The following is a 26,220-nucleotide window of genomic DNA, read 5'->3' as shown; positions in this document are numbered from 1 at the left end:
TGAACTGTTAAGTCTACAATCGCCATTGAAAAAAATGGAATAAAACAAACCAACTAAAACTAGATCAGTACTAAGTACCTTTCCAATTGGCTACCAATTCTATTCCAGTTCCAAGAGATTTTTTAAAAAGCCTTACTTTAGACATTGTTTCATTCCACAGCCATTCAACATCCGTCTGATAAATTAGAAATTCAAACCTATTGTTAATTTTTTTTTAGGACATGTTGACCCATCTTTGCTTGAGATCTTGGCTCTCTTCTTTCTAGATAGACTTCCTACACTTCTCAGAATGATTTACAAACCTTGTTACCTCAATAAAACACAAACACAAAAAATATGATCAGACCTCTCTTCTCTCCATCACTTCCCCCCTACTCAAGTTACTCTCAAGTCAGTGGATTTCACAGAATCCTAAATTGTTACAGTGCAGAAAAAGGCTATTTGGTCCATCATGGTTGTGCCAGCTCTCCAAATGAGCTTCTCACTTTGTACCTTTCCTTCTTTGTTCCTTTTCAAATAACCATCTGAATGCTTCACAAGTGTAGCAAATCATCCATAGGTTGGAGGCACAAAACGGCTTGTTAGTCAATACAGGAATTGAAACAATGATCCCAGTGTTATTAGCATGAGGCTCTAATCAGCTGCCATAGTTTCTTGCAGCTGGAGAGCATCTCTCTTCCATCCTTCGGTGATAGAATCATATCAAACCTTATCCTTGTTCCAAACTATTTATCAAAATGTAATGAGGCTGGCAAATTTAATAAAAGTAAAACCATCTCAAAAAAACGTCATGAATTTTGAACTTCATCTCTGATAAAAATTGCCTTGAAATTTAAGCAGCCAAGCTATGTCATGCTATTTTTAAAACTTCAAAATGATTTCTTCATTTGATGTACAAGTGTTCTATCATTTGGAAATGAGATAAGGGAATCGGTCGACAAACTTAAAGAATAGAGGTAAAATACTGCAGAAGCTGGAAATCTGAAATAAACACAGAATGCTGGTCATGGTTGTTAAAGGTCAGTCATCTCAGCTCCAGGACATCTCTGCAGGAGTTCCTCAGGGTAGTGTCCAAGGCCGAACCATTTTCAACTGCTTCATCAATGACTTTCCTTCCATCATAATGTCAGAAGTGGTGATGTTTGCGAATGATTGCACGATGTTCAGCCCCATTCGCAACAATATCTGGACAATATCCAGGCTTGGGTTGACAACTGGCAAGTAACATTCACACCACACAAATACCAGGTCAGGCGATGACCATCAACAATAAAAGACAACTAACCATCACTCCTTGACATTCAATGGTGTCAGCATCACTGAATCCCCTGCTATCAACATAGAGTCATAGAGATATACAGCATGGAAACAGACCCTTTGGTCCAACCTGTCCATGCCAACCAGATATCCCAACCCAATTTAGTCCCACCTGCCAGCACCCGGCTCACATCCCTCCAAACCCTTGCTACTCATATACCCATTCAAATGCCTCTTAAATGTTGCAATTGTACCAACCTCCACCACTTCCTCTGGCAGCTCATTCCATACATGCACCACCTTCTGTGTGGAAAAGTTGCCCCTTAGGTCTCTTTTATATCTTTCCCCCCTCATCATAAATCTACGCCCTCTAGTTCTGGACTCCCCCACCCCAGGGAAAAGACTTTGACTATTTATCCTATCCATGCCCCTCATAATTTTGTAAACCTCTATAAGGTCACCCCTCAGCCTCCGACGCTCCAGGGAAAACAGCCCCAGCCTGTTCAGCCTTTTCTCATAGCTCAAATCCTCCAATCTTGGCAACATCCTTGTAAATCTTTTCTGAATCCTTTCAAGTTTCACAACATCTTTCCGATAGGAAGGAGACCAGAATTACATGCAATATTCCAACAGTGGCCTAACCAATGTCCTGTACAGCCACAACATGACCTCCCAACTCCTGTACTCAATACTCTGACCAATAAAGGAAAGCATACCAAACGCCTTCTTCACTATCCTATCTACCTGCGACTCCACTTTCAATGAGCTATGAACCTACACTCCAAGATCTCCTTGTTCAGCCACACTCCCTAAGACCTTACCATTAAGTGTATAAGTCCTGCTAATATTTGGTGTCCCAAAATGCAGCACCTCGCATTTATCTGAATTAAATTCCATCTGCCACTTCACAGCCCACTGGCCCATCTGCTCAAGATTCCATTGTAATCTGAGGTAACCTCCTTCGCTGACCACCACACCTCCAATTTTCGTGTCTTCTGCAAACTTACTAACTGTACCTCTTATGCTCACATTGAAATCATTTATATAAATAACGAAAATTACTGGACCCATCACCAATCCTTGCGGCACTCCACTAGTCACAGGCCTCCAGTCAGAAAAACAATCCTCGACCATCAAGACCTGTGTCTTCTAACTTTGAGCCAGTTCTGATTCCAAATGGCTAGTTCTCCCAGTATTCTGAGAGATCTAAGCTGGCTACTCAGACTCCCTTGGAGAACCTGGTCAAACACCTTACTGAAGTCCATATAGATCACATCCACTGCTCTGCCTTCAACAATCCTGTTTGTTACTTCTTCAAAAAACTCAATCAAGTTTGTGAGATATGATTTCCCATGCACAAAGCTATGTTGATGATCCCTAGTCAGTCCTTGCCTTTCCAAAACATGTACATCCTGTCCCTCAGGATTCCCTCCAACAACTTGCCCACCAGCAACTCCAGGCTCACTGGATTGATTGACACTACATCCACAAGCATCCACTCCTTTCACCACCAACACTCAGTAGCAGCAATGTGCACTATCTCCAAAATGCACATCAGTTATTCACCAAAGATCCTCAGACAGCACCTTCCAAACCCGCTACAACTTCCAGCTAGAATTAAAAGGGCAGCAGATACATGGGAACATTGCCCCTCCAAGCCACTCATCATTTTGATTAGGAAACATACCACTGTTCCTGCACTGTCACTGAGTCAAAATCCTGAAATTCCCTCCCTGATGGCATTGTGGGTTAACCCACATCAGGTGGACTGCAGAGGTTGAAGAAGACAGCTCACCACCACTTTCTCAAGGACAACTAGGGAAAGGCAATAAAAATGCTGGCCAGCCAGTGACAACCATATCCCACAAATGCATATATAGAGAATGAAACTCTGTTGGGTTGGCAGCATCCCTGAAAGGAGAAAGAGATAATGTTTGAGTTCAGTATGACTCTTCTCCAGAATATTCTTCAGTTCTGAAGAAGAGTCATATGGGACCCGAAACATTAACTCTTTCTTTTTCACAGATTCTGCCAGGCCTACTGAGTCTCTCCAGCCCTCATCAAAGAAACATCAAAGAAGCGCTTCGCAGGAGGCTCCAGAGCACTGATGATGTCGTCTAGCCAGGGGACGAAACGTTTGCAACAAAAACTTCCAGCTCGGCGAACAGAACCACAACAACGAGCACCCGAGCTACAAAACTTCGCACAAACCATGAGAGGAGAAAGATTTAAAAGAGACCTAAGAGTCAACTTTTCATGCAGAGGGTGGTGCATATGTGGAATAAGCTGCCAGAGGAAGTGTTGTGGTGAAGGCTGGTATAATTACAACATTTAAAAGGCATCTGGATGGGGATATGAACAGGAAAGGTTTAGAGGGACATGGGCCAAATCCTGGCAAAGAGAACTAAATTAATTTAGGATATCTGGTCGGCATGGATGAGGTGAACTGAAGGGTCTGTTTCCATGCTCTGCATCTCTATGACTCTATTTATGGTTTAGTGTTCCTCACCAATCGTTAATTAGCAACAAAAGGTAACATTTGAATTCTTTACTAGAATAATTTTGTTCAGAAATACAGTTTGGGCGTTCAAGCCTTTTGCACACATTTCAAAGTGGAATCGTCACATTTTATAATTTATTCTGAACAGTTATTGTACCTACCTTTGTATATTTACAGCAAAAAAAATTGAATATACTCTATTCATACAATTGTGACTTATCCTGCAGAAATCTGTCTACGATGAGCAAGGAAAACAGAATTATTCATTTTCCAGGAATGAGTCATAAAAGAAACACTGGGTGTCACTGGGCAGTTTCTCACAAATATCTTTCAAATTTCTTCATTTGGAAAGGCAGATCCCTTTCTCAGCTTCCTAGCCCACCCACATCATAGCCTCTAACTGAGAGCATTGTCACAGCAGACCGATACTTGCATAAATAAGAGTGTAGCATGCATCTGTGGTACTTTGTTCTCAATGCACAGTGAGAGGAAGCACATCAAATTAATTAACTCAAAACTTTTAACAAATATACTGACTTCACATTCACTTGAAGAATTTACAAGTAGCTCTCATTACCTGAAGTGACACAGTGAGTATTTCAGCACTGGCTGTAAAAGCACAGGGCAGGTTAGCAGTTCTTGCAAACATTCCCGACAGTCAGACTACCGAGGGTCTATATCTTCCAATAACTTTACGTGATTAACCAAAATTTAACCCTTCATTTAAAAATTGATCCCATTTTCCAAAGTGCTCAACTCGAATAGCTATAAGTGCAAGTTACTGAAGAGTAGATTTGAAGGTATGTGAAGAGCACAAGTGCTTTACATAAAATCCTGAGCATTGCAGCAGCAACTCATTTTGAAAACAAACTTCACCTGGTTCTAATAGGAACCATTAATTTTTGTATTAAATTTGCTCACAAAAGAAACAGCTCAATTGTTTATAGCAAGGTTCCATAAACCGCAATGTGATTATGACCAGATAATTTGTTCCATTGACATTGGTTGTGAGATTTATCCAGAAACTATCGGGAACCAAATAGCAAAATGGCCTAAAAACAGAGATGGTCAAACATGAGTCTGTTGAAGAAAGGAGTAGAACAGACTATGCACTGCTGTCAAAATGATTTAATTTGTGCATAGAATGAATACTCAAAGACTTGGATATATTAATTGTAGAGATTGGAGGGAAGAACTTAATAAACTTGCAGTACATTGACAATACAGCGCTAATTGCAGAATTAGAAGAGATCCTACAAAATATCATGGATCAAGTCAAACCTAGAAGTTTACAATATGGATTGAGCATGAACACCAAGATGACAAAAACAGCAGCAGAAGGAATACACCAGAAGAAACTACAGTGAAGACTGAGTGAATGGAGTCACACTGGAACAAATAGGTAAGTTTGTCTATTCAACACAAATGATAATGCAAGATATCAGATGTGATGCAGAAGAGAAAGAATGATAGAAAATATCTTCAGGCTATCTCTAAGATCAACTTGGGCTTGTAGCAAAAAAAGTAAGGAGCTACATTCTATCCACTTTCCTGTTTGCCTCAAAAACCTGAATAGTAAGTAAAGACCTATGGGTCAAAACAGAGGCCCATGGAATGTGGATGCTGAGACAGATGCCAAAATTTCCATGCACAGACAATAAACAAAGACATTAAGATACATGAAAAGGTAATTAAAATTGCAAGAACAAAAGGAAGTGACAACCAGGAAGAAACTGTCACTAATTCAGTCATTTGATCAGAGCTGAAAAGCTACAGAGCTCTCTTCTTGAGATCAGAAGAACATGGGGTCAACTAATTGCTCAAGACAGAGAGGGTGGCATGCCAGCACAGACCGCCTGGCAGAGGTAGCTACAAACAGCAGCAGCTGCTAGACAGATAGATGTTGGCCAAGTTAGCAGTTCTGCTCTCCTTTGACAATGCCATGAGATTTTTCATGTCCAACAGAGGGGGACAGGGCCTTATCCAAAAGTAATAGCAAATCTGGCAGTGCGGTCCACTTTCAAATCTGCACTAAAATGTTGGCCTAGATTATGCCACAAGCCTCCAGGGATGAACTTAAACTCAAATGATCTCCTGACTCAGAGGTCAGACTGTAAATAACTGAACTATAGCTTACACTGTTAGTTACTGAGTGTAAAGAAGTCAAGTAATTTTAGAACTTAATTGGCTCATACACAGTCTGAACTGATACACCCAAAATATATTTTACAACTTTTTTAAAAATCTTAATCTGTTTGATCACAATTGCTCTTTGAGACTCAAATACTGCGAAAATAACTGGAACAATATACTGTCATTTGTTAAAACCAACTACCTCATTTTTCAACATGGACAATGTGGAAGATATATTGCTACTGTCATCAGGCACTGACTATTCAGATGAAGCCACTTGGCAAGTGTAATCAGGCAATCAAAGAATACCTCAGAAAAATGTGAGTAATATTCCCCAGTGTAGTTTCAGTAAGGAGCTTCCCTTATACAAATCATCCTAGAATTCATTCATCAAGCATTCAAATGCAAATTGGACTCACGTACGGAGAGAAAAACATAAACCCTACCTGCACGTGCTGTATAAGCAGTACTCCCACAGGAGGGATTAAAACCCAACTCCTTTTGCATATATTATGTGTCAGCTTGACTCTACTGGGAGCATTTTAGCCTGAGTCAAAAAGTCATGGGTTAACACTGTAATGCAGCACCAAGAGTGTGCTACCTTGTCATAGAATACTTTGAAGCAGAAATAAAACTGAAGCAGCGAATACCTGTTACAGTGGTTCAGACAGACAGCATTATGTGCACAGCAGTGGGTTCACCCAAATGAGTCAACAATCAAAATAATTAACCGATTATTCATCTCACTGTCTCAATAATCTTTTGCTAGCGGCATTTGCCTACATAGTAAATGTTCTTCAAAAGTGTGTGTTAGAGGGGTTCACCATTCCTGGGAGCAAAGATGGGTCGGTGTTGCTGCACCTTTTCCAATAATGTGATATGTTGCTGCAATACAATGACAAGAAATGTACGAGAGTGGAATTTGTGCTGTGCTTAATGTTGTGTCCAGTTAAAGACCATGGCCTGTGTGCTATTTTGCTTTGTAAGGTCATGGAGCCACCTCTTGTTGCACTGTTCATATTATTCAAATCTATTCTCTTCTCATGTCAATTCTACGCATGCTGTTAACTGCTTATGTAAACTTGTTTTGTTAAATTTAGAGCAGGAAGCAAGTGGTCAAGACTGGTGCTCAAAAAGGAGAGTATGAATAATCATTGTGAAGTCACTACAAATGTTTCACTTCTTCATCTGAATGTATTAGGCCTTAGTGCAGCACCCCATGGCTTTGTTAAATCAGCACGGACATTAGTAACTTGTTCCATTGGTGTAGTTATATTCAACTATGCAAAAGGACAGGAAAGCCTCTATTTTATAGCATGCATTCTTGTAGAAACATCCCAAAAATCCCATGGCATTTAACAAAGCCATGCTGACTATCTCTAATCAAACTATGGATTTCCAAGTAATCATAAATCCTGTCTCTCAGAATCCTCTCCAATACTTTGCCCACCAGTGACATTAGATTGACTGGTCTGTAATTCCCAGGATCATTCTTATTCCCTTTCTTGAACAAGGGAAAACCATTTGCCACCCTCCAATCATCTGGCACTACTCCAGTGGACAGTGAGGAAGCAAAGACCATCGTCAAAGGTGCAGCAATCTCTTCCCTCGCTTCCGGTGTTAACCTAGAGTATATCCCATCTGACCCAGGGGATTGATCTATCCTTATGTTTTTCAAACTTTTCAGCACATCCTCCTTTCGAACATCAACCTGTTCTAGTGCATCAGGCTGTCCTCAGAAATGATAAGGTTCCTCTCAGTAGTGAATATCATTAAAGACCTCCTACTTCCTCCGACTCTAGGCACAAGTTCCGCAGGAAATGTAAAACTTGCGCCCACACCTCCACACTCACTTCCCTCCAAGGCCCCAAGGGATCCTTCCATATCCGCCACAAGTTCACCTGTACCTCCACACACATCATCTATTGCATTCGCTGCACCCGATGTGGCCTCCTCTATATTGGTGAGACAGGCCGCTTACTTGCGGAACGCTTCAGAGAACACCTCAGGGACGCCCGGACCAACCAACCCAACCAACCCGTGGCTCAACACTTTAACTCTCCCTCCCACTCCACCGAGGACATGCAGGTCCTTGGACTCCTCCACCGGCAGAACATAACAACACGACGGCTGGAGGAGGAGCGCCTCATCTTCCGCCTGGGAACCCTCCAACCACAAGGTATGAATTCAGATTTCTCCAGTTTCCTCATTTCCCCTCCCCCCACCTTGTCTCAGTCAGTTCCCTCAACTCAGCACCGCCCTCCTAACCTGCAATCTTCTTCCTGACCTCTCCGCCCCCACCCCACTCCGGCCTATCACCCTCACCTTGACCTCCTTCCCCCTATCCCACCTCCATCGCCCCTCCCCCAAGTCCCTCCTCCCTACCTTTTATCTTAGCCTGCTTGGCTACTCTCTCTCATTCCTGATGAAGGGCTTATGCTCGAAACGTCGAATTCTCTATTCCTGAGATGCTGCCTGGCCTGCTGTGCTTTGACCAGCAACACATTTTCAGCTGTGATCTCCAGCATCTGCAGACCTCATTTTTTCCCTCCACTATACCTGATTGGCCCTACCTTCACTCTGACCATCCTCTCATTCCTTACATAAGTGTAGAACACTTTAGGATTTTCCTAAATCGTACCTGCTTAAGCTTTCTCATGCTCCCTTCTACAGCATCCACATGCATCCACTCCCTCCACCACCAACACTTAGCTCACTGCTTTTACTATCTCCAAGGTGCACTGCAGAAATTCATCAAAGATCCTCAGACAGCATCTTTCAAACCCATAACCACTTTCATCTAGAAGGGCAAAGACAGTAGATACATGGGAACACCAGCACCTGCAAATTCCTCTCCAAGCCATTCACCATCCTAACTAAGAAATAACGCACCATTCCTTCACTGTCACTGGGTGAAAATCCTGGAATTCCCTCCCTGAGGGCATTGTGGAATGCAGCAGTTCAAGAAGGCAGCACACCACCACCTTTTCAAAGCTAATGACAGCCAGTGATGCCCACTTCTCATGAGTAATAAAAAAGGAAACCCCACAAAAATTCAGACCTTGGCATTCGACATCTTAGCTGCATCCAGAGATTCTAAAAGCTGAGTTTGTTTATGGTAAAGATTGGGAATGGATTTTACCTCAATAGTCAAGATCTTTAATATTTACCAAGGTCCCCTGGTTGACAGCAAGTGAGGAAGGCGATGTTTGGAAAGAAGAAAAAGAAATGGATAGATCAGATATATTAGCATGGTTATGCTTAAAAGAGACTCCTCAAACAGAGAGGTCAATAACTTATCCTGAAAAGAAAGTGAGAAAATCAGGGAGAGATGAGTAGTGAAAATATTGTTCTGATTTCAAAGACTTCAAGATTGACTAAACTTGTCTGTTCCAGTCTTATACACTTCAATGTTTTTGAATTTATGCACCATCCCCAACTTCCGCTTATAGTTAATGGTCTCAAAATTGAACCAATTATGGTGCCAACAACTGATCAAACTGCTTTTTGCTGATGCTTCTGAGGACTTATTCTGAAACTTTTTTTTAAATAACATAACAGTTTATCAGGAGTTCAAATTAAGACAGTTTACATTTTATAAGAGGTTCTAAATGAAACTCCCTTGAATGAGTTTTTTTTGTTTATAGTATGAAGCAAAGCACAACTTAAGCTTTTACCATAAATCCAACAGATGCAGCACACAATAAATAATTCAAGATTACTCACCTGCTGAAATGGCTAGTTCTACATTGTGGTTAAACCGTCTTAGGCACTGAATGCAGACATCCAATAACCCTTCTTTGTTAAAGACAGACACTGCTGTGCTGCTACTCTCACTCAGAAAGAAAAGAGAAAAAATGTCAATCAACCCTTTTGCTCAACATAATTACCGTACACTCTACTAGCTTCAGTTAGAAATGCTGCGACCCACAAACTAGTCAACTTCTCAAGCTTCCAGAATTAGACACTTCATCATCAGGCTTATTTGTAAACTGTACACACGCACTGACAAAACTCCAGTGCAGTTTACAGAAAACAGTGAGCAATAATACAATGTTTACATTAATTTGTAAAGATGTAAGACACTTTGACAGCAACTATCCTTCCAATAGTATCAATTCCGAGTTGACGCTCACAGGACAATTATGTTAGTGGGAACCTGAAAGGCAGTAACGATTTTTGCAACTGCTGTGTTCAAACAGCATATATCACGATCTAACTTCAGGTATTACTCAGCTATTCCACAGGGCTGTTTTGAGCAGAACCAACAACATAATACAAAATTCCTGGGGTTGATGTTCAAAGTCTTCATGCCTCAAGGTGCCTATTTGTGGGAGGGGATCTGAAAACTACGGGTATGCTGCCCATAATTTTATCTCTGTTGAAATCAATGAACAGGAAACAGTGAGCAGTGCATCACTCACGAGAGCTCAGGAATTCTATCTGCAGTATTTTGCCAAGGCCTGTCAAGTAAATTACTCAATAGCTGCTGGACACAAAATGAAAACTTCTGCTTGGCTTCTTATTCAATGCCACCATGGGCATTTTCCATAACCGAGACAATTCATCTTTAAAGCCATTCATGATTTTGCTGTACAAACTTTATCAGGAGCTAGCAAGAAAATTGGCAATGAACATACAGATTCATCATAGCCAACAGCTAATTGCTCTGGAAGAGTTTGCCCTTGATGATAAGTAAACTTACCATAAGTTCCAGAGAATGCTGATGGCCTCATTTGCTATGTCTTCTACAAAGGGTTTATCTGCACCTTTCTGCTTCTGTGAAGTGATGCCATATGCATCTAATTCTGTACAGCACTATAGTTGGGAAACAACAGAAAGACTTCACAAAGACTGCTGTTAGCAATGGCTTTCTCAGCACATATTTAAACAGCATAAACTTAAAGAGCAGTAAGCTCCATGGAATTCAAACACCTAAGGACTTCAATCCAACAGTTCCACGCAAGGAGTTTCCATTCTGAATTTTGCCAATGCTCTAGATGCCAGGCAGTTTTCGTTAAGCAAAGCTACTTCAACTGCATCCCTCTGTGCTGAGAAATTGATCATACTGACAGAAGTGGTAGAAGCCAAAGTGAAAAGTTTCACACATCCTTAAATGCAAATATAATATTTAAAATAAAATAAAGAACTGCAGAAAGTGGAAATCTTCAACAACAAAAAAAACCCCAAAAATTGTTGGAGAAGTTCAGGAGGTCCAGCAGCTTCTAAGGCGAGGCAGCAGAGTTATGGTCTCAAGTCAAATGATCCTTCTCCAGAACTGACAATACATTGGGTAGCTGAGTTTTATTAACGATGCAATGCTGGGTGGGAATGTAAACTGTAAGGAGGATTCCAAGAGACTGCAAAAGATTTAGACAAACTAAATGAGCGGGCACAAGCACAACAGAGCGAGAACGACGTGAAGATATCCATTCTGGGAAAAACAGGAGGTCTCAAAAAAGAAATCAGACACTTTAGTTTGTTGTACTTGAGGCATATTTGGCTTTCCTTGGATCAATGGTCAAAATAAATGGGGACAAGAGGTAAATTCACCCCCTGAAAGTAACCAAAATTCTCAGGAAAATTCACTGATGTAATTGCCCAATCTGGAAAAGTACCCCTCCCATACTTGGGAGATTCAGAATCTGTGAACAGCTTGTCTTCCAATCAGAGTTTGGTTTTCTCATTATCCAATCACAGATTCTCTCATTCAAATTTCAAATTCATCATAGGAGCAGCAGCAAGGGCAGTACGAAGGAAAACTGTGACTGGGCTGAAGATGCAGTGTCTGGCCCAATTGCAGTGGTCCACAAGTGACACAGACAGGAGTACAGGCCTTAAACAGAAAGCTATAATGGGAGGGTCTAGGTTGAGGCAGAACAAAATACTAAATAACAGCAAGTCTCTTATTTTGAGCCAGTCTTTAGCTTAGGTCAGTAATGTCTCTCAGAGTTTTGTAAAAAGATTGCATTGCAAGAATCCATATCCTAGTAGAACTGACCAGAACTATCAGCAAATCTAACTGGTTAAAAGATGGTTATAACTGATATTTGAGTACTGCTTTACTTGATTATTTGTACAGTTAGTTAAAATTAGTTGAACTTAGCTGTGAGATCTGAGTGGATTGATTATTTGGCGTACGGAGAATTGAGATTGAGAATCAGAGACTGCTACCTCTGTATATAGCTACCAATGATTATGCAGGACTTTTCCTCATGACAAAGAAAGTGTGGTAGAGTCCAGTATTCTTGAGATTACTTCTGGACATTTTTGGGGTTGGAAGGGCAAACAGTGTATTCTGTGGCTGCTGAGTGAGGGAGAGGAAGCGGGTTTTGGAAGAAGGCCCTGTGTATTTATGGTGGGGCATGAGACAGGCTAATTACAAGGTGTATTCCACTACTTAAGTAAACAAATCATGTATATTTGATATTTAATGAAGAAAACGTTTATAATCATTCTATTCTTAATTTCTTGGAATGTAAATTGGAAACTTCTGACTTAGATCATCAACTTCAACTTCAAAATTTGAATCATTCAACATGAACTGCACCAAATCATTTTTCCACGATCCCATTGCAGAAACAGAGTATGGGAAATTTATTTATTGTAAATTAGTAAAAACACATCTTACTGAATGGTTCAAGTTAAAAGATTTAATTAGGCATCTGTACAATGTTTGGTGTCTGTGCTCTCCCATGTATTCATTGAAGAACACCCTAAAATATTTAACATCAATGCAGAATGCAATGTTGTGACTATATCATGTAATAAAGGAATCACGAAAATGGGGAAAAAAAATTCTGAAAACAAAAAGGTAATCCCCAAAACCAAAAATGTCACCTCTTGAAAATCAAAAAGCAGCCCTCGACAATATCTCAAACAGCCCTTGAGGGGAAAAAAGCATTTTGAATCCTACTTTGGATGCATAAAACAGGAAGTAAATAAGCAGTTATAACAAACAACTGGAAAAGCAAGTGATATGTTAGTCTTTAGAATAAAGGGTTTTGAGATAAACATTGAAGACTGCGATTATACACAGCCTTGGTGAGATTACAATTTGCATACTGTGTATAGATTTGGTCCCTTACTCATAGAAGGATGGGCTTCTCTTCGAAAAGTGCAACAATGGTTCACTAAACTGATTCCTGGGATCAGGGGAGTGACTTGCAGAGAGGTATTACATAGACTTTGTTGATGATATTAGAAATACTGTATAGTTTGGAAGAATGAGAAATGAACTCATTTAAATGTATAAAAATGGACCTGGAAAGGTTGATGCCAGGAGGATGTTTTGGAGCTGTGCAGTCAAAACCTAGGGGATACAGTGTCAAAATAAAAGGCTTAGCAATTTAGGATTGAGATGGGATAAGAAGAAATTTCTTTTCTCAGAAGGTTGTGAATATTTGGAATCCTTGGCTGTAGACAGCTGAAAATGTGCAGTGCAGTTCAAGTAAGGGATTGATGTAGCTTTGGATATTAAGGGAATCAAGGGATGTGGGGGATTGTGCAGCAAAGTGTAGCTGAGGGAGAAGATTAGCTGTGATTTATTAAGTAGCATAGTAGGCTCAAGGGACAGAATGGCATACACTTGCTCCTATTTATGTTCTATTGGAGGAAAAAGGTTCAAGGAAGGAAATTAGTAGAAAAAAATGAAACAAGTACATACGGATCTGAATTTTACACAAACAGTTTACCTCCTGCAACAATGCGGTAAGAGGAGTCATTACATCTTGCTTCACCATCTCATCACAAACATCATATCCTCCACAAGCACTAAGGTTTCTGTTATGAACAAACAATTCGTATTAGAGACTTGAATATTTACAATCTCTTTTTCTAAACATAACAGAGAATGGTTACAACACAAGAAAGACCATTCACCTGTCTAGTCCATGCTGGGTTTCACAAGAATAGTTTGGCTAGTCCCATTCTCTAACCTCTCCCTATGGTCCTTCACAATTTTTTCTCTACGAAGACCAATTTTTTTTCTGAAAGCCACATTTGAATCTGCCTCATAAATCCCTTCAAGTAGTATACTGAATTTTAACCACCTGCTTTTCTTCACTGCTTTGAGTCCAAGAATCACTTTAAACTTATGTCCACTGGTTCTTAGCTCTTTAACAATTGCAATAGTTTCTATTTACTCTATTAAGTTCCCTTATTATTTTCAGCACCTTTATCTACTCTCCTTTCAACCTCCTTTTCTCTACAAATAGACTGAGTTTGTTCAAACTATCCACATAACTGAACTTTCTCATCACTGAAACCATTTTCATATTTTTTTTCTGCACCCTCCCTAATGCCATGACATCGTTCCTAAATTATGGTGCTCAGAATTGGTCACAACATTCCAGTTAAGGTGGAACTAGTCTACCATAAAGGTTCATCTTCACTTCTTTGCTTTTGGATTGTATGCCTCGACTTATAAATCCCAGCATCCCATATTCCTTTTTAAGTACTTTTTCAACCTGCCCTAACACCTTCAATAATTTGAGCAAATATATTTCTGCTTTTAGACCCCATTTACTTTGCATTCTTTATTTCATTTTGCCGCTCATTAATTCATTAATCCCGATTTTGCAGTTCTTTACATTAAATTTCATCTATCTTGCGTATGCTCATTCCAACAGCTCTTTGAAATCCTCTTGGTGTCTGTTGCTATTCTCCTAACAGTTCACGAGATTTCCACATATTGTGTTAACTGCAAGCTTTTAAATTATGTCTCATACACCCAAGTTTATGTTATTATTCAAAAATAAAACATTCTTCCCTCAGAAAGTCTCACTATCTGATCTACAAACACAACTCATACATTTGAAATCTTTAAATTCCAGTCACTATTTGAATGAAACTGATGTTCAAGTGCACACCATATTTTTAAAAAATTAACAATACTATCATTAAATTAGTTTTAGTACATGTAATAATATTTAAAAGAATAACCTGAGTGCACCAGCAGCTGTCTCTCTCACACCAACACTTGGGTCAAGTAGCAGAGGCCCCAAACACCGAACAACATCTTTCTGCAGAAATGAAGGGATCACCTTTTTCTCCTGGACGAGTTTGGAAATACTTGCACAGGCAAATTCACGAATGTCAGGATTCGCACTCTGTAACTACCAGAGAATAAAACTGTAATTAAATCATAGGTGATGATCACATGCTGTTATTTTTATCTGTTGTACAAACCCTGGAAACTGAATGATATTTTGGACTGGTTAATTTCAATATAATATACTCAGAATGTGTAGGCTTTGGTGGTAATCCTCCTTTCCATTGATGCTGAATGTTCTGCATTCCTCTATCTTTAGAAGCAGTTTGTGAATCAACACAATCATATGACTATCCAAAGTTCATATAATTAAAACTAAATGTTGAGTAATGTACAGAGTACAATATCTTTCAGGTTGTGTTGGTTAGTGTAAATTTAATTTCTCCAGTGACTGTGTCATAAGGTGCATCAAATATTGAAAGTTAGACATACGTCTGCAGTTACTTTTCATAAATGAGAAATTCTCACCTAAAAGTGATTGGTGAAGTTATTAGAATTAAGACACCTGATCACAGACAAAGATTAGACCAATTTAGACAACTCTAATAAGTGGCTTATCATCTGGGCTTTTTCAATTCAATACTGTACACCAGTTTTCTTCTTATGGTTTCCCACAGTTTCCCATTGGGAACTGCTTTTATTACGTTGATGCCAAGTTCTGGAATACTACCCTACACTGCACCAATTCTCTACCTCACTATCTTTCTTTATGACACTTCTTAAACTACCACCTCACCAAGCTTTGGGTCATCAAACTTAATGTCTCCTTCTGGGGCTCAGTGTTACATCTTCTTTTCTAAAGATCTTGGGAAGCAACTCCAAATGTTTTATTCTATTTTAGGTGCTACATAAACACAAGATATGATTTCAGACAATGTCGGGTCAGCTCTTTGAAGTCAAAGTGGCTAAAGGATGACAATAAGCTGACAAAGTAAACTTAGATTCATATCAATAATTTAAAGCAAGTGATAACTGGCTCTGCAGTCTTCCACAGCTTGGGTGATCATGATCTGCTAATTGGCTCGCTACTCCAAACTGAAGAGATTCTTACTCAGTTTTACCAGACTAGATAAACACTTGAAAGTAATGCTTCATTGAGGAGAACAGTAAATTCACTGGTGAACAAGCAAAGCAATGATAACTTCCAGCAGTATCCTGGATTTAGCTATGTCAATCTGTACCTATGCAATTTAAACTTGGGGAAATGGAGGAGTCTGTTACAAATGTGAGCCCTATTAGGTTCAGTTGCTTCTGTAACTGTCATTTACTTTTCTGAACTGCCAGACATTACTCCATATTTCTTTACACAATAATAGAAATTAGGAGAAGCAACATGTTCCCGTACAACTGAATATTGTGTCTTTTTACTTGCTCTCACAAAGTACTTCTATCTTACAGGATGTAAACTGTGCATATTTAGCTCAAGGCCAGAAACAAAATTTGAACAATGTTACAATACAGGAAATAAGTGAAAAGCCAAGTTAAAGACCAAGTTAGTATAATTCCCATCAATTCCGATATATTTGGATAAAGTGTAACAAAAATGAATTCTACTTTGCTAGTAGGTACCTAAAAATGTGTTGTGAAAGAATTACAGCAAAAGCTTTAGATGACAAAAAAATTTGAAAGCGAGTTTTGAGTTTTTACAAAACCTGAACATCTGCCGATTATGAGCCTCCACTGTAGATTCAGAGCAAATGGGGGCTAAAATACTCCTGAGGTACATATTGAAATATTTTCCACATTGAAAATCTCTTGAGCCTGACTCTCTTAACTACCCTCCTGCACTGTATTCATAAAATCTGAGTAAATTTTAACTCAAAGGCCTGATTGTCACAATCCATCGGTTTATCTATCTGTTGTCAGAGGAAACATCAATGTCAGGCTATCCCATTAATGTCTGTCATGAGAAACTTCCCACAAAATGGATGTGTCTGATGTGGTTGTCCATGACTGAAACTGGTGAAATTGATTGTTGTTAAAATAGGCAGAATATTTCAATCATGGATAATCACATGCTTACCTCACATCACCTTGCTGTCCTGATCTATATTTATCCTTCAATCAATATCACCCAAAAAAGCAGATTACCTGGTCATCATCACATGGCAGTTTGTGGGAAGATACTGCAGGTTTACTGGCTGTCACACTTTCTAACAACAACTGACCTTCAAAACTACTGAACAGACCGTAAAGTGCTTTGGGACATCCAGAGGTTCGGAAAGATACCATCTAAGTAAAATATTTTTTTCTCTGCTGTTCTTTACTTCAATGTCTGCACACCCTAACCACTTGTAAACTTTTACCATGGAAAACTATCCATTATCTAGACTTTAGCATCCTATTTTCAGGCCTACGATGAACAATAGCTGCTCTTGTCAACCTCCTCAAGTGCTCCTTTACTTTCAGTGTCCTTTTCATCTCCCTCACTTTTCTGCCTTGGAAATTTCAATTTTTATGTTTCTAAATTTTAAAGACTAGCCAAGCGATCAATGCCAAAGTTGGCTAGATCAACTTAAGTGATACTGTACCTTCTGCTCAACTGCCAAATTATCCTAACATTTCAAGAATACACATTGCAAGGTAATGATATAAAAGAATCCAATTTCAGGCAAAAACTAAATCACCTTGTCTCCTTTCTTCTGCAAAAATGCATTTTAATTTTAATGGCAAGTATAAGAAGCATGTAGATTTTCTTTTAAACTTGAACTGTTAAGGATATGTATTTGGCTGCTGTAGCTTTCCTTTTCCTATTAGCATCAACACTCACAATCCAATCTCACCAGTCGTTTACAACCTGACCACCACCATCCTTATTTCCCCAACTTGACTTGGCTTTGCAGCTTCATTCCTCATTGCCAACACAGTGGGTACATTTCTGGCAATGGCATCTCTTCCTGTCCCAACATAGTCAACTGCGTATGCCCAAGACACACTCATTAACCATCTTTCTGCAGCTCAATGCTTGGCCTGTTTATTAGTGACATCATCTACAAGCAGGGGTCAGCTTCAAGATGAATGGCCTCCAGTTTGAACTCTCAGTACTGCTCCAAATTGCATTCCACCAATTGTTTGTCCAACAGCAACTTACAGAAAAAGTCTTGCCAAATTTGGCATTGGTAAAATAAATCATTCCTGTTATTTTCTCAAAACAAGTTGCTCAGGGGTCACCAATTCCCTCACTGTGTCTTGCCAGTTTGGTCTGTTCTAAATTATGATGCACCATTTTAATGTCCTATTTGGTCCAGTGCAGATTAGCTCATCCCACCATCATAACAATCCATAACCACTGGATCATCCATCCTAATTCAAGGCTCAAGAACCCTAATACTGTCCTGATTGGATTTTTTTTAAAAATTCATTCATGGGACATGGTTATCCCTGGGTAGCCTAGTATTTATTGCCCATCCCTAATTTGTCCAGAGGGCAGCTGAGAGTCAACCACATTGCAGTGGGGGAAGACACATATAGGCCAAACTGGGCCAGGATGGCAGTTTCCTTCCCTAAAGGCCATTAATGAACCAGATGTTTCTTTCTGACTTTTGGCAACGGTTTCATGGTCATCATTAGATGCATAGTCCCAGATTTTGTTTTTACTTAATTTAAACCAGGGTCCCCAGAACATCATCTGGGTGTCTGGATGAGTAGTCTAGTAACAATACAATGAAGCCATCAGCTCCCCTTTCCACGTTCTACTCTACATAAGGGTAACTCATCTAGACTCAAGTGTTTTACTAAGTTTTCCTGTAACGTTCTATGGCAGCCTGCCAACATACCAAATTGTTACAGAGTTGTCACACAGACCACATGCCAGCAGGTTCTCTCTGAACGTGTATGGGTCCTCCTAAAGGCTTCCCGGAACTCTGTCCGAGGTATTCCCTTCAGCCTCTAAAACAAGATGAGACGTCTTTTAAAAGGTTTTGTTTTCTCTCTCTCTGCCTGGCCATGTCTGTTAACCCTAGCGAGCATGGGGGGAAAGAGATAACTCAATGTACATGTTATATTTTTAATTTAAGAGCCTCAGAAGACACCTAAAACAATCGTGAACAAGTTTATATCCACATCAAGCCCCACATGGGAGCAGCCGGGAGAAACAGATCCGTCATTTACTTTCTCAAGCAAATCCCCCGCCGCCGAATAAACTTCTCCAGCCTCCTCCTCCTCCTTGATGCTATTCATTGGCCCGATTGGGGAAAACTGCGGCCGTGGGAACTTATTGGTTCTCTTCTTGCCCATGTCGCGGCTGTCTACACTGAACCGGGATCATGCACCACAGCATGGGGCACAGCACACCATCTCTATACCGGCAGCAGACTGAACGTCACGACCGGGGAGGAGACAGTGGGTGTGTGCGTGCAGACAGGAGCTGCTGTGGTTCTGAGAGTTAACCTTAACACTGCCATTGGTGCGAGAATTAACCCGAACGCTACTCTGGCTCTGAGTTAACCCTAACACTGCCAACGATGCAAAACTTAACCCAAACAGTGCTGTGGTTCTGAGAGTTAACCCTAAGACTGCCATTGGTGCTAGAGTTAACCCTAACGCTGCTGTGGCTCTGAGAGTCAACCCTAACAGTGTTGTTGTTGTTGCTAGAGTTAACCTTAACCCTGCCATTTGTGCTAGAGTTTAACCCTAACCCTGCCATTTGTGCTCAACTTAATCCTAACGCTGCTGTGGTTCTGAGAATCAACCCTCACAGTGCCATTGGTGTGAGAGTTAACTGTAACTCTGCTGTGGGCCTTACGTCAAGGTTAGAGTGGTGCTGGAAATGCACAACAGGTCAGGCAGTATCCGAGGAGCAGGAAAATCGATGTTTTGGGCAGGAATGTGGGCCATGCCGTTAACCCTAACTGCATTGGTGCTAGAGTTAACTGTAACTCTGCTGTGGGTCTTAACAGTTAATCCTAACACTGCCATTGATGCTGGAGTTAACCCTAACACATGCGGCCATTAGAGTGAATGCTAACATTGCTGTGGGTCTCAGAGTTAAACCTAACACCTTATTGTTGATGCTAGAGTTAAGCATAATACTGTTGTGGGACTTAGAGTTAACCGTAATGCCACTGTGGATCTTAAAGTTAATCCTAACATTGCTGTTGGTGCTGGAGTTAACCCTAATAGTTTCAAAGGAGCTTGTGTTAATCCTAATGATGCAGTTTGTGCTCACATTAACCACAGCATTTCTGTTGGTGCTAGTGTTAACTCTAACATTGCCATTGGTCCCAGTGTTAACCCTAACATTACTGCTGCTGGCATTAGTGTTAACCCTCATGCTGTACAATGGAGAGACATCACCGAGTGTGTACTTTCTCTAATTGGGGGCAAAAAGACCAACACTGACATTGCTGTGCAGCAAAAGGGAAAATATGTTTCATCTAATGGTTAAACTGATTCAGATATAATGTTACAGTGAGGATGTTCCCAAAATATGGTCAACTGCTCCAATTAAAACCCTGTATAGTTAGGAGTGGTGACAGCTGACACATCTTTAAATTGCATATTATATCACATTTCAGTGTGAATGTAGAAGGGATGTTTTGAGAGCAGGAGTAGACCAGTTGCCCTCTTGTGCCTTTTAATAAGATCATGGCTGATCTAATTGTGGCATCAACCCCACATTCCTGCCTATCCCATTACCCCCACATCCTTTTACTCATGTATAGCCAAGAATCTAATAACTCTATTCCTTAGAACTACTCATCAACCCTGTTTATCATCATTATTATTTGTTTATGGAATGTGAGTTTCACTGGCTGGATCAGCAATTTATACCCATCCCTAATTACCCTTGAGACGGTGATGGTGACTTGCCTTTTTGAACTGTTGTACTTCATTTTTTCCACTACTCTCTGGGAAGACAAAGCGAATCCAGCACAGGAGGCAATCGGTCCCTGATGTCTAGGCTGTGCTAACTTGCTGAAGTAGCAATTCAACTTGTGCTAGTCCCTGTAGTCAACAGATTTTTAGTACTCTTGGACGGTTTCACAATTGAATAGAACTATAGAATCCCTATAGTGTGGAAACAGGTATTTTGGCACAACAAGTTCGCACCAATCCTCTGAAAAGTAATCCATCCAGATCCATTCCCCTATTACTCGACATTTACCCCTGACTAATGCACCTAATCTGCACATGCTTGAACACTATGGGCAATTTAGCATGACCAGTTCACCTGACCTGCACATCTTTGGATTGTGGGAGGAAACCGGAGCACCCAAAGGTAAAAAGTGATATTCCAGGAATAAAGCAGCAAAGTTAGTTTGGATAATTACAAATTAAAGTTGGGTCTTACAAATTTTGAAGATTGTATATGGTCAGGGTGACAGTGGTGCACGAGAAACTGGTCCACTGATGCATTTTCAAAATCTTGAACAGGCAATACCTATTTTATGACCAAGGCAAAAATTCACAAATTAATAAACATCCAATAATCCATCAGACCCATCTCTTGGATTTGCTTCTCTCCTGTCTTCCCTTCATATCTCCCTCCACATAAACAATCTAAACTACATTCATGGCAATCCATTTGGTGATATTGCCCCTCTGTATCAATCACAGATAAGGTAAAAACAAGGACTGCAGATGCTGGAAACCAGAGTCTAGATTAGAGTGGTGCTGGAAAAGCACAACAGGTCAGGCAGCATACGAGGAGCAGGAAAATTGACGTTTCGGGCCTTTCATCAATCACAGATAAACCAATCTCTGCACTACTTTGTATCGTGCTCCACCCGCACTTGTTCTTTCTCCTTCCAGGCTTAATTACTTCTGTGTATACCCCTGAGAGAAAAACGGTTTCTCAATTCACTCACAACACCGTTTCAAAATTCCTGCTGTCGAGTTCTCTGCCCTTTGTTAGCCATATAATTTCTACATGAACTTCAACCGGCCAGAAGTCCAGTTTTATTCTGGACAGTGCAACAACACTCAAGAAGCTCGACACCAAAGCAGCCTGCTTGGTTGGCATCCCATCCAACCTTCACTCTCTTCACCACCTACTCAGGGTGGTAGCAGTGTGTACCATCCACAAAGTGCACTGCAGCAATCACCTGAATTCTTCTGACAGCACCTTCTGAACCCACCATGTCTACCACCTACAAAGACAATGTATTGAATCATCACTACCTGATGCTACCCCTAATGAGAAAGTCCAGGACCCAATGGCATAGTCTCCAAATAAAGGGTACCAATTTAAGACTGACATGAAGAGGAATTTCTTCTCAGGGAGCTGTGGGTCTTTGGAACTCTTTCCTACAGAGAGCTGTGGGGTCAATGTCCTTGCATACATTTAAGACTGAGATAGATAGTTCCTTGATCAGTCAAGGAATTGGGGGTTATGCAAAAAGGGCAGGAAAGTGGATATGAAGAATTTCAGATCAGCCATGATCCTATTGAATGGCAGAGAAAGCCTGAGGGACTGAATGGCCTACCTCTGTTCCCATGGTCCTATATCATCATTGAGATCCTTCTTTAATTCACCAGCATTGCCTCAAAATGATAAAGTAACTGCTGCTGAACATTATTTTGTCTAAATAAACTAAGTTTATTTTGCTATGAGACACCTCTAGTCTTTTTAAATTATTGAATGACAGTGTAAATGTGAATAAAGAAATTGACAGGAATTCTTCTGTAACGAGAGACCTAACCTATAGGTAAACAAAGGCAAAAACACTGAGTGAGAATGTCCTGGCATCAATAATTAATACAGAATCATTTTGAGTACATTGGAGCAAATTATACTTTTGTCATTATATGCCACTAATACCATAAATAAGGTGTAACAAAGTGTATCCCCCTTAGTTCTGAGAAATTTCAATTTTGAGAAGGGGTTTCAGGACTTACCAGTGGATTTCTACAGTGATAGTTCAGAAATCTTGGAAATAATCACAGTAGAAATATTATTCAGGCTCTCAATCTCAGCCCAGAGAGCCTTCCCACATATTCAGCTCACAAGGATAAAGAATAAATGGTTACCAAACAGAAAGGTGCTCAAAATATTATTGTTGAAGTAATTATTTGGCATATATTTTACCAAGGTATATATAGTTGGAAGATTTGCTGTTAAGGCAGAAACATCACTCTTAAAATATGTGTTTGCTTTGAAAGGTTACACCCAAACCGTCGACTTCTACACCTCCTGATGCTGCCTGGCTTGCTGTGTTCTTCCAACCTTCTGCTTGTCTACTTCGTATTTCTGCAAGCAGAACAAAGCGGTTAAGCTTCTGTGAGTTAGGTGAAGCTACAACACAAGACCACTTGCATGCCAAACAACGGCAGCAGTATGCAATTCCACAGCCTTTGGATCTGATTAAATGCCTGCTGTCTGACCTTATCCAGTATAGTGGTGGACAATTAAACAACTGACCAGAGATGGAGAAAGAGGCTTCATAAATATTCTAATGCTCAATGATGGGACAGCCTAATGCATCAGTGCAATAGACAAGGCTGAAGCATTTATGAGTCAAGTTTAGAGTCGAGCTGGAAAAGCACAGTGGGTCAGGCAGCATCCGAGGAGCAGGAAAACTGACGTTGCGGGCAAAATCCCTTTCCTGATGAAGCCTCTTTTCCTGCTCCTCAGATGCTGCCTGAACCACTGTGCTTTTCCAGCACTACTCTAATCTTGACTCTAATCTCCAGCATCTGCAGTACCCATTTTCACCCTGAAGCATTAACGATCCTCTTCAGCCAGAAGTAGGAAGCAGATGTCCCACAACCCCGCACCGCTCGTTTCTACCTCCTGCCCAAAATCCACAAACCTGACTGCCCCGGCCTACCCATTGTCTCAGCCTGCTCCTGCCCCACCGAACTCATCTCTGCATACCTCGACACGGTCCTGTCCCCCTTAGTCCAAGAAGGACGTTCGGGACACCACCCACGCCCTCCACCTCCTCCATGATTTTCGCATTCCCAGTCCCTGTACACCTCCATCCCCCATCACGAAGGACTCAAAGCTCTCTGCTTCTTCCTTTCCCGCCGTACCAACCAGTACCCTTCCACTGACACCCTCCTTCGACTGACTGAACTGGTCCTCACCCTGAACAATTTCTCTTTCCAATCCTCCCACTTCCTCCAAACCAAAGGAGTTGCCATGGGCACCCGCATGGGCCCCAGCTATGCCTGCCTCTTCATAGGATATGTGGAACAGTCCATCTTCCGCAACTACACTGGCACCACCCCCCACCTTTTCCTCCGCTACATCGATGACTGTATCGGCGCTGCCTCGTGCTCCCACGAGGAGGTTGAACAGTTCATCCACTTTACCAACACCTTCCACCCCGACCTCAAATTCACCTGAACCGTCTCAGACTCCTCCCTCCCCTTCCTAGATCTTTCCATTTCTATCTCGGGCCACCGAATCAGCACGGATATATACTATAAACCGACTGACTCCCACAGCTACCTAGACTACATCTCCTCCCACCCTGCCCCCTGTAAAAACGCCATCCCATATTCCCAATTCCTTCGTCTCTGCCGCATCTGCTCCCAGGAGGACAAGTTCCAATACCGTACAGCCCAGATGGCCTCCTTCTTCAAGGACCGCAGTTTCCCCCCAGACGTGATCAATGATGCCCTCCATCGCATCTCCTCCACTTCCTGCTCCTCCGCCCTTGAGCCCCGCCCCTCCAACCGCCACCAGGACAGAACCCCACTGGTTCTCATCTACCACCCTACCAACCTCCATATACAGCGTATCATCCACCATCATTTCCGCCACCTCCAAACGGACCCCACCACCAGGGATATATTTCCTTCCCTTCCCCTATCAGCGTTCCAAAAAGACTACTCCCTCCGTGACTCCCTCATCAGGTCCACAGCCCCCACCAACCCAACCTCCACTCCCGGCACCTTCCCCTGCAACCGCAAGAAATGCAAAACCTGCGCCCACACCTCCTCCCTTACTTCTCTCCAAGGCCCCAAAGGATCCTTCCATATCCGCCACAAATTCACCTGCACCTCCACACACATCATCTATTGCATCCTCTGCACCCGATGTAGCCTCCTCTATATTGGGGAAACAGGCCGCCTACTTGCGGAACGTTTCAGAGAACACCTCTGGGACACCTGGATCAACCAACCCAACCACCCCATGGCACAACACTTTAACTCCCCCTCCCAATCCACCAAGGACATGCAGGTACTTGGACTCCTCCATTGCCAGACCATAACAACACGACGGTTGGAGAAAGAGCGCCTCATTTTCCACCTAGGAACCCTCCAACCACAAGGAATGAACTCAGATTTCTCCAATTTCCTCATTTCCCCTCCCCCCACCTTGTCTCAGTCAAATCCCTCGAACTCAGCACCGCCTTCCTAACCTGCAATCTTCTTCCTGACCTCTCCGCCCCCACTCCACTCCGGCCTATCACCCTCACCTTGACCTCCTTCCACCTATCGCATCTCCATCGCCCCTCCCCCAAGTCCCTCCTCCCTACCTTTTATCTTAGCCTGCTGGACACACTTTCCTCATTCCTGAAGAAGGGCTTATGCCCGAAACGTCGAATCTCCTGTTCCTTGGATGCTGCCTGACCTGCTGCGCTTTTCCAGCAACACATTTTCAGCAGCGATGATCTATGTCAGCCTCTTTTGAGGTCCCCATTATCACAGATACCAGTTTTCGGTTAATATAATGCACTCCATATGATATTATCTCTGGATAAACTGAATAAAGCCCTCAAGTCCTTTGAGACGAGTAAAATACCAAAGTGACAGCTTACCGGTGCTTTATTCAGCTCTGTGCGTCATGATTGGCCAGGACCTGCTGGAGGTGTACGGGAGTATGCCTCTGTCGGAAGCAAAATGATATCATCACTCTCCTCTACAAGGAGAAGGGGATAAGGGTGGAAACTAGAAATTGATGATGGATCTCAGTGCTGAAATCAGATTACAACATTCTGTCCAGGGTCATCACCAAACTGGGTGAGGTCTGCTCTGGGATCACTGATTCACCCTGACCAAACCCTGTACCAGACAGGATGATCTCTGAGAGTCTTGCATTCCTCAGGGATATGATCACCTATGTCCAGGATAGTGGGATCATTAGCCTGAACCAGGAGAAGTTCTTTGACAGAATGTCACACACCTACATGTGGATGTACTCTCCAAAATGGGCTTTGAGGAGGGAATCCACAAGCCATTGCTCGACACCAACATCATTAGTGCAATCTCAATCAAAGGTGAGAGTCTCCCAATTAGATCTGGAGTCAGGCAGGGTTGTCCACTTTCTGCTGCCTTGTTTGTATGTTATATAGAACATTTTGCTGAGTCCGTCAGGAAGGATGTA

The 26,220-nt window shown here is 41.5% G+C and overlaps 1 protein-coding gene across 3 annotated transcripts in view; it reads right to left on the bottom strand.

The window, feature by feature from the left end:
* heatr3 (HEAT repeat containing 3) overlaps positions 1-19,241 on the bottom strand; it is a 39,740-nt gene extending 20,499 nt beyond the window's left edge. For 2 of the 3 annotated variants that reach the window (XM_060837707.1, XM_060837708.1), the window contains exons 1-5: positions 19,053-19,241; positions 14,834-15,006; positions 13,585-13,672; positions 10,596-10,708; positions 9,617-9,726 (exon numbers count right to left, since the gene is read on the bottom strand). In XM_060837707.1, the coding sequence (XP_060693690.1) occupies positions 9,617-9,726; positions 10,596-10,708; positions 13,585-13,672; positions 14,834-15,006; positions 19,053-19,178 (610 nt within the window). In that variant the 5' untranslated portion in view covers positions 19,179-19,241. The remainder of the gene's footprint in view (positions 1-9,616; positions 9,727-10,595; positions 10,709-13,584; positions 13,673-14,833; positions 15,007-19,052) is intronic. The other variant, XM_060837709.1, reaches the window with a different exon arrangement.
* Between the last annotated feature and the right edge of the window lie 6,979 nt (positions 19,242-26,220).

This window comes from Hemiscyllium ocellatum, chromosome 17, assembly GCF_020745735.1.
Source record: "Hemiscyllium ocellatum isolate sHemOce1 chromosome 17, sHemOce1.pat.X.cur, whole genome shotgun sequence".
NCBI classification, from domain to species: domain Eukaryota; kingdom Metazoa; phylum Chordata; class Chondrichthyes; order Orectolobiformes; family Hemiscylliidae; genus Hemiscyllium; species Hemiscyllium ocellatum.
The sequence above is the reverse complement of the archived record's forward strand: the minus strand, read 5'-3'. Positions and strand labels throughout refer to the sequence as shown.